Source organism: Cebus imitator, unplaced genomic scaffold (assembly GCF_001604975.1).
Source record: "Cebus imitator isolate Cc_AM_T3 unplaced genomic scaffold, Cebus_imitator-1.0 Scaffold61, whole genome shotgun sequence".
Lineage (NCBI taxonomy): Eukaryota > Metazoa > Chordata > Mammalia > Primates > Cebidae > Cebus > Cebus imitator.
In genome coordinates, this window is record NW_016107376.1 from 6,822,229 (window position 1) to 6,831,942 (window position 9,714).

Consider the following 9,714-nt stretch of genomic DNA (forward strand, 5'->3'; position numbering starts at 1 on the left):
AAAAACTAGCCAATGGTGTGTGCCTGCAGTCCCAGCTCCTCAGGAGGCCCAGATGGGACTTGAGCCTAGGAGGTCAAGGCTGTGCTGAGCTGTGATTGCACCACTGCACTCCAGCCTGGGTGACAGAGTGAGACCCTGTCTCAAAAAAATAAAAATAAAAATACAGAAAATTGGCAGGGCACAGTGGCTCACTTCAGCACTTTGGGAGGCTGAGGTGGGAGAAGTGCTTGACTCCAGGAGTTCAAGACCAGTCTGGGCAACATGGTGAAACCCCATCTCTACAAAACAAACAAAAAAATTAACCAGGTGTGGTGGTACACACCTGTGGTTCTAGCTACTTGGGAGGCTGCGGTGGGAGGATCACCTGAGCTCAGGGAGGTCGAGGCTGCAGAGAGCTGTGGTTGCACCATTGCACTCCAGCCTGGGTGACAGAGTGAGACCTTGTCTCTAAATAAATAAATAAAATCAATGTAATTTATCAGATTAACAAATTAAAGAAGCATATAATTAACAGATTATAGCATTAAACAAGAGAAAACATGTCCCAAAGAAAGTTCAACATTCAGTTGATATAATGATTTTAGGCAAAAAAAAAAAAAAAAAGGAAGGAGATTTTCTTAATCTGATAAGTGATATCCACTAAAAGCCCAAGCATCACATACTTCATGATAAAATGTTGATAGCATTGCCTCTGAGACTAGGAGCAAGGCAAGCCTGCCTGCTAAGTCTACTATTATACAATGTTGTAGTGGGGGGGGGGGTCATAGTAAGTGCAATAAGACTAGAAAGGAACAAAATAAACTATTATTATTCCAATAAAGTGATTATTAATGTAGAGAGTCCAAAATATTATTTAAAAATATTAGAATTATAATGTGAGTTGAGAAAGTTTGCTGCATACAAAGTCAATATATAAAAATCAACTGTATATTTATATAACAGCAATCCTTAGGAAATAACGTTTTTAAAAGTATTCCATTTATAACAATACCAAAAATATATAAAATATCTAGAAATACATCTGAAAAAAGATGAGCAAAACCTCCACAACAAGATGAAAAACATTACTGAGAACAATTAAGATATCCATGTTTGTAGATTAGAGGAGTCAGTATCATAAAGATGTTAATTCTCTCCAAATTGATCTATATATGTTCAATATAATTTCAATCGAAACTCCAGATTATTTTTGTGGAAAACACCAAGCACATTCTCGATTTCATATGAAAAGGAAAGGGAAAGGAAAACCTAAGTCCTCTTGAAAAATATTCAACAAAGAAGGACGACTTGCTCTATCAAAGAAGACAGCATGGTACCAGGGCAAAGATGCACAAGTAGACCAGTGAAATAGAACAAAATCCAGAAACAGACCCACGCATACATGGACACAAGTTACGATGAAGAGGGCAGCAAAGCACCTAAGAAAAGATGGCTTAAGTGGTGCCAGGTTAGCTGGATATTCATACAGGAAAAAAATAAATATTTACCCTTACCTCACTTTATATACACAAGAGCCAATTTCAGGTGGTTTGTACATCTTAATGTAAAAGTTTTTTTTTTGTAAAACAACAATGTTTTTAGAATACAACATAAGCAATATCTTCCTGGCTTTGGAGTACTAAAGGTATCTTAAACACAAAGCACTAATAATAAATGAGAAGCCTGATAGATTGGACTACCTTAAAATTAAAAACTTTTGTTCCTCAAATGACACCTTTATGAGAGTGACAAGGCAAAGATAACTGACAAGGGCTCATATGAGCAGTATATAAAGAAGTCATTATGTTTTTTAAAAAAAGCCAGGCCAGGCAAGGTGGCTCATGCCTGTAATCCCATAATCCCAGCACTTTGGGAGGCCGCAGCAGGCGGATCACCTGAGGTCAGGAGCTTGAAACAGCCTGGCCAACATGGCAAAACTCTGTCTCTACTAAAAATACAAAAATTAGCTGGGCGTGTTGGCACATGCCTATAGTCCCTGCTACATGGGAGGCTGAGGCAGCACAATCGCCTGAACCCAGGAGGCAGGGTTCAGTGAGCCAAGACTACACCACTGCACGCCAGTGTTGGTGACAGAGCAAGACTCTGTCTCAAAAAAAAAAAAAAAAGCCAGGCAAAATGAACCAAAAGAAAAATGGGCAGACTTGACCGGGCACTTCACAAAAGAGGATACCTCAAAGGCCCCAAAACACTTGAAGAAGTGCTCATTCCCATTAGTCATCAGGGAAATGCACATTAAATGAGATACCACGACATACCCTCCAGAGTGGTTAAAGGAAAACAACTGAAAATAGAAGTATTGGTAAAATGTAGAGCTGTGGAAAGCGCCTGTTGATGGGAGTGAAAATTGGTCTAACAACCTTGGAAAACTGTTTAGCATTACCTGTTAAAAGTGAGTAACATGCAGAGCCTGTGATCCAGCAACTCCACTCCTAGGTGTGTACCCAACATAAATATACACTGTCCACATGCGAACAGAGAAACAAGCACAGGAATGTCACAGCAATGTTAATCATAATGCCACAAACTGGAAAGCATCCAACTACCTATTAAATGTAGAACAGATAAGATCCACTGAGCACTTTCCACGTTTCCATTTTAAAGTTTTAAACCATTCACAGGTGAAACAAAAATAAAATAGAACATTCTAAACACCATCACTTTCCCACGGAAGAATACAGTCAGGGTTGGCCTCGCTCAGCTGTGGTTGTGGAAGGTGCCTCACCTGAGCCCTGAGGATGCTCATGGTTTCCAGGTCCTCCTCCTGCTTTGCAATTGTTTGCTTCATCTCATCCATTTGAAGCTGTTTGGAAGCCAGAGCCTTCTCTGCCAGTTCCAGTTTTTCACTCAGTTCCTTCAGCACTGACCTGTCCACTTTTTCTGACTGAAAAAGACACATTTATTCTAGAAATGGTTTTGAAATAATTTTGCCTATTTTAGTAAAATATTAGAAAAAGGTTTATTATTTTTAATTATCAGCTCTGGCAGGGTGTGGTGGCTCATGCCTGGAATCTCAGCACTCTGGGAGGCTGAAGTGGAAGGATCATTTGAGCCCAGGAGTTTAAGACAAGCCTGGGCAACATAGTAAGACCTGTCTCTATGTAAAAAAGAAATGTATCAGCTCTAATCAGTCTGTTAATTAACAATGCTAACTTATTCAGAAAGTTATATTTAAGTTGTGACTTGCAGATAACGAATTCCTAAAAAAAGGTAACCCTAAAATCAGGGATACAAAAACAAGATTATCCAATCTTGATAAGGCTGTGACTTGTTGATACTGTTATTTTTCCACGTCTTACTTCCTGAAGTCAGTGGAAAAGAAGAAACATGAAATAGTGATACACTGGAAAGCAATCTTTAAAACCAGACTTAGGGAAGGATTCATGCAACTATTTTATATACAAAACGTTCAACAATTTCTGTTCATTACTAGGCGATGAAAGTAAATTTTTTCTGTGAATACCTCTTTTCTTGTTAGTTCCTCAATTGCTTTCAATGCATTATTATGTTCTTGAAGGAGCTTGTTGTGTGTCAATTGTAGCATGGCTAATCTGGACCTATGAAAAAAGACATTAAAACATGGAACCTTGGGGAAAATATCATAGAAACTTACAGTCTTGCCTCCGAACCTTTGGAACACTCAAGTGGAAAAATCTTCTCGCCTACCTTTATCATCCCACTACCTACTAGCATTTTTTACTCTCAAAAAAAACTTTTCTGAAAAATCAAGATGGAATGCAAACAATCAACATAATTTTATTATGACAAAACTTTTAAACTTTATCCCCTCTGAGAAGTCTCCTAGGACTCCTTCAGATAAGTGAAAAGGAATTTTTTAAAAATTTATTTTCAAATCTGAATTACAAACTGTATAAAAAGGCGACTCTCCTCTGCCCAGTGGCCACCCCTCCCCTTCCAACACACACACTCACTTTTCTTCCTCTGTTTTAGCCTGCTCCATTTTGATTTCTGATAGCAGGCTTTCCACTTGCAGCTCTAACTTTTTGTTATGATAAACAAGCTCTTGCTTTTCATTCAATTCTGATGGGGTTGCAGAGTTTTTCCTTTCCAGGGCTTGACACCTAAGAAAGGTCAAGGTTTCATGAGGATAAACAATACTTCTTTACATCTCAGTGGCTTTTAAACAAATCCCAGGGTTAGGTACAATACAAAGAGTTTTAGGGCTGTAGAGTTTTACATACTTCTCTTTGCTTCTTTACTAGACATGGCCATATTTCTGAAACCTTATACCTAAACATAAAAAAGTACAGATCTAGTCACGTCCAGTACTGTCCTCTTTAAATAATTATTTTAACTGGTTGTACAGATACATTTTTATTATTTAAATGCAGACCACAGTAGTAATTAGCTAAAGGTGCTTCTCATGTAGTAATGCATGGATATCTTTTATATTTAAAAAAGTTACAAGTTCTGTCAATTGCAAAGACATTAGTTTCTGACAAAGATTCAATAAGGGAAAAAGGAAGCTCCCCTAAGCCTTCTTAAAGATCAGAAAGAGAATTTCAATATAATACAGATAAATGACAACTATGCACAAAGCATTAATGCCAAGCGCATAAGACATATCATTTAACACAATGTATACAGAAGAAATTATAATGCACAATTTACAAATGACAAGACAGGCTCAGAGAAGTGAAATAAATACCTTGCCCAGCACAAACAACTCGCAGACCCATATGCCAAATCTAGGTGTGTTAGTCCAAAGTCCTAAGTTGTAGCTGCCATATTGTATCACGTTACCCTAACACTACAGAGTGTTGGGAATTACAACCTCAAGAAAACACACACACCTCCATATTGTGCTAGAAGCATGTTAGCCAATGAATCCAACAGAACAACATCGACTTAGGTTTGCTAAGTTTTGGGTAACTTCTTACATCAAGAGAAACAAGCAAATGCCAAATTCTCAATGTACATGTTAGCCTGAAATAATTGGTTGAAATAACAAATTGAAATAGACGTTTTTCCAAGTAAGGGTCACTCAAGATCTTTATGTTCTTTTCGTCTTTCTTTATGCTCATTCACATCAATGTCATCAGCTTAAGTCAGTAGCAGGAAACCTAGCTCACAGCTATGTAGAGCTCTCACTTAGGATCGTACATTAAATAAACGCCCCTAAATGGCAGAATTAAAGTTCTCCAGTCCCCACTCCCCCATATTACAATTATTTAAGTGGAACATTAACTGGAACATTAGTATTTCCTGAATTCATATTTTAATTAGGTCTCTATTTTTCTTTTAGCCATAATATAGTAAAAAAAAAGACCTATGATTTTCTATAGTAGTAAACTTTGTAAAAATGTATTCAAAGAGGGATGAAATTGCTCTTGCATTCTTACTTTTCTTGAAGTCTCTTCTTCATTAGCTCAGCTTCACTGAGTTTTGTATGAGCTTCTTGAAGCTCCTTAAACAGGGATGTCACCTGAAGGTTCAGTGCCTCTACTTCACTTCCAACCTATCATACAGGAAATCCCAAACATATGTATACGATTATCATCAGAGATGAAACAACCCTCTTTGGGAGAAAACAGTCTGAACCATTAGTCGCCAGTTAAGACTGGATGGTTAATTGATTCAACTTTGACAATACTCCAAATATCTTGTATGAAAAGAGTGTTTTGGATACTTGGTACTTGGGTTTGCTAATAAAGCATGAACTAATCAGTTTGGATGTACTCGTGATAATGACTTTATCACTATTAAAATTAACCCTACTCCAGGTTCAGAGATCACAGACCACCAATGTGTCAAAGCACAGTCCTATCTACCCAGCTAACAACTTGCCCCCATACTCCCTTCCCAGTGTATGTTTCTAGTTTACTCAACTACTTCTGTTGTATAGCCTTTTTCCTGGCAGCTGTATAATTTTTTTCTTTTTTTTTTTTTGAGACAGAGTGTCACTCTGTCACCAGGCTGGAGTACAGTGGTGTGATCTTGGCTCACTGCAACCTCTGCCTCCCGGGTTCAAGTGATTCTCCTGCCTCAGCCTCCTGAGTAGCTGGGACTACAGGTGTGTGTCACCATGCCAAGCTAGTTTTTGTATTTTTAGTAGAGACAGGGTTTCACCATGTTGTCCAGGATGGTCTTGATCTCTTAACCTTGTGATCCGCCTGCCTCGGCCTCCCAAAGCGCTGGGATTACAGGTGTGAGCCAGCCCTCTATAATTTTTGTAAATGAGTTTGTGATGTCTTGAAATACCATACTTCCCTACTATTGGCTGTTGAATGAGTTTTAGTCAACAGGGTACTATTTTTCACTGGTGGTCTCTTCATCTGTTTTCTAAATGTTCTTTATTCTCTCAATAGTAGAGTTTCAGTCTCCTTGCATACAGTAGGCATTCAATATATACACTTGTTGAATAAATTAATTACCTAAAGTGAATATTTTATGTAAACACCTTTCACATGGGCTCCTATAGCTATTACACCTTCACAGCTTCAGTATCTTCCCTAAGCTTAAGACTCTGCAGACTCAAAGGCGCCTCTCTAAATTACCAGACAATACTGAACAAGACAATACTGAACCTTTTTCTTTCAAACTACTTTATTCAAACCAGTAATGGGATAGAACCAAAATATTTCCATTCTACCTCAAGTTTCTGAGTCATATCCTCAAATGATCTTATTATGAAGTGGAGAAAATTCCTTTTTCATACAGTAGGCTTGTTCATTTAAGGATTTAGGAGAAGAAATTAGTCAAGAAGAAATATAGGAAATGGTTTTGCAGAATACTGATAGAAGTACATCTTGCTACAATTGACACAGCATGAAATTCAGACCAGGACAAGGAAATATAAAAGGAATAGATAATGTTCAACATCAACACAATTTCTCTATTTCTAAAGCCAATAACACATCATGAGATTGGAATTTGGTGGCTGGACTACTCTCGTGTATGGGGGTGTGACAGTGGCTGTAGGATCTCAGTACTCACAGTCTCTGCGCCTTTCTCTTCCTCATTCTCTTTCTCTGTGCTCCCATCTGTCTGGGTTTCAACCTCAGAACGATTGCTCGCTTTCTTTTCAAAATCTGAAACTCTGAAAATCACAGAATGTAGAAAAGTTACTTTCTCTTTGGCCTTAAGAAAAATAGCAATTACAGAAGCACTAAAAAGAACACTGTTTACAATTTGGATAAAGGATCAGGGGTTTTCAAAATCTCTACACATTCACTATATTAGCATTAGTTTTATTTTTCATCCTAAAATTGGCTAGAATTGATTTCACAGATGAATACACACAGAGGTAAAAGGCAAGTATAACTTGAACACCATCTATTTTCATGTAATTGTGCTATGCAGAAATGTTTTTGAAATTGTTTTTGTGTGTGTACACATGTGGATGCATGTGTGTTCCATGAACATGGTATCTCATTTTTAAGAATTCAGTAGAGAAGGAAGACTTTTCCTTTTAGGACATATCTAAGTTTAAAAGTCACTGAATAAACAACAACAAAAAACTATAACACCATTCTTACACCAAATCATAACCACAGGAAAGCCATCCCAATATAAACAAAACAATAGAGACTATGGTTAAAGACAGTGGGTTGAATATATGCATAGAATTTTTTTCCCAGCCCAAACTCTACTAGAATGACTTTCAAAAAGCTATGTGCCTACAGGAAAAAAGAAAAAGGGAGAGGAAATAACAGCAGGAAAATATGGAAGCATAAGTCTGAGTGGGGCCTTACCAGCCCAAGAAGGCTGACCTTTAAGCCAACTGTAGGGAGAGCCAAGAAGCAACCAGATTCACACTGTGGGAACTCCAGGATGCTCAGGAATGAGTGACACTAGGAACCTCTGCAAATGATGATGACAAAGGTGGGGCCTTAGCTTTCCCCCTAAGATCAGGAACAAGACAAGGATTCCTGCTCTCTCCATTTCTATTTAACTCCTTTTTTTGGACAGGATAATCAGGCAAGAAAAAAAAATAAAAGGCATTCAGACTGCAAAAGAAGAAGCAAGACTATCTCTGCAGATGACATAATCCTGAAGATGGCAATTCTCCAAATGATTTGGTGATACAATGCTATCCCTAGTAAGATCCAAGCAGGTTTTTTTCAGAAATTAACAAGCTGATCCTAAAATTCATATGTAACAGCAAAGAACCCAGAATAGCCAGCAGTCTTTAAAAATAAGAACAAAGTTGGAAGGCACACTCTTCTTGATATGGTTGGGCTTTGTGCCCCCACCCAAATCTCATCTTGAATTGTAATCCCCATAATCCCCACGTGTCAAGGGAGAGACCAGGTGGAGGTAACTGAAGCATAGGGGCAGTTTCGCCCATGCTGTTCTCGTGACAGTGAGTGAGTTCTCATGAGATCTGATCAGCACCTCTCCTTCCTGCTGCCTTGTGAAGACGGTGCCTTGCTTCTCCTATTGCCCTCCGTCATGATTGTAAGTTTCCCGAGGCCTCCCCAGCCATGCTGAACTGTGAGTCAATTAAACTTCTTTTCTTTACAAATTACCCAGTCTCAGGCAGTTCTTTACAGCAGTATGAAAACGAACTAATGCACTTCCTGATTTCAAAACTTACTACCAAGCTATAGTACTCAAGACACTGTAGTACTGGCATACGGACAGACATAGATCAATGAAACAGAATTGAGAGTCTAATGAAGTTGGACTTCTATATCACAGCATACATTGAAACTCAGAATGGACCACAGACTTAAATGTCAGACATAAAAGTACAAAATTCTTAAGAGAAAACAAAGGAGTAAATCTTTGTGACCTTGAGTTAGGCAATGGTTTCTCAGAAGGGACATCAAAAGCACAGGTGACAAAAGAAAAAGGAGACAAACTGTATTACATCAAAATAGAACAAATGTGCTGCAGATGATACCATCAAGTGAAAAGACAATCCATAGAACGGGAGAAAATAGTTGCAGATCAGATGCTTAATAGGGGACTTGTATCCAGAATGTAAAATGGATTCTTATAAGTCAATGTAAAAAGACAACCCAATTTTTAAAAATCGGCCAAGGATCTGAATAGACTTTTTTCCAAAGCAAACAAATGGCCGACATGAAAAGATGCTCAACATCACTGTCACTAGGGAAATATAAGTCAGAACTATGAAATACCAATTCACATCCACTAGGATGGCTCAAGTCAAAGTGACAGACAGTAAGAAGCAAGCATTGCTATGGACGTGGAGAAAGTGGGATGCTCATACACTGCTGGTGGGAATGCAAAATTGCACAGCTGCTCTGCAAAGCAATTTGGTGGTTCCTTAGAATATGGAGCAGAGTCACCATATGACCCAGCAATTCCACCCATAGCAATATACCCCAGCGAATTAAAAACGTACGTCCAAGTAAAAGCTTGTACACAGTGTTCACAGCAGCATTGTTCATAATAGATAAAAAGTGGCAACAACCCTAATGTTTATCAACTGACAAATGAATAAACAAATATGGTCTATATAGACAATGGAAGATTATTCAGTAAGGAAAAGGAAGTATTGATATGTGCTACATTGTAGATGAACCTCAAAAGCATTAGGCTAAGTGAAAGAAGCCAGTCAGAACAGACCACAGACTGTATAATTCCATTTATATGAAGTGTCCTGAATGGCCAAGTCTATAGAGACAGAAAGCACACTGCTTAGAGGAGCAGGTAGTGAGTGCTATTTGGGGGAAAATGTTCTGAAATTATATTTTAGCAACAATGGGTGCATAATCCTGTGAG

At 38.2% G+C, this 9,714-nt stretch overlaps 1 protein-coding gene across 3 annotated transcripts in view; it reads right to left on the reverse strand.

The window, feature by feature from the left end:
- Positions 1-9,714, reverse strand: part of OPTN (optineurin) — a 38,921-nt gene that overhangs the window by 8,594 nt on the left and 20,613 nt on the right. For all 3 annotated transcript variants that reach the window (XM_017529850.2, XM_017529849.2, XM_017529848.2), the window contains exons 7-11: positions 6,955-7,057; positions 5,361-5,476; positions 3,930-4,079; positions 3,461-3,554; positions 2,723-2,881 (exon numbers count right to left, since the gene is read on the reverse strand). In XM_017529850.2, the coding sequence (XP_017385339.1) occupies positions 2,723-2,881; positions 3,461-3,554; positions 3,930-4,079; positions 5,361-5,476; positions 6,955-7,057 (622 nt within the window). The remainder of the gene's footprint in view (positions 1-2,722; positions 2,882-3,460; positions 3,555-3,929; positions 4,080-5,360; positions 5,477-6,954; positions 7,058-9,714) is intronic.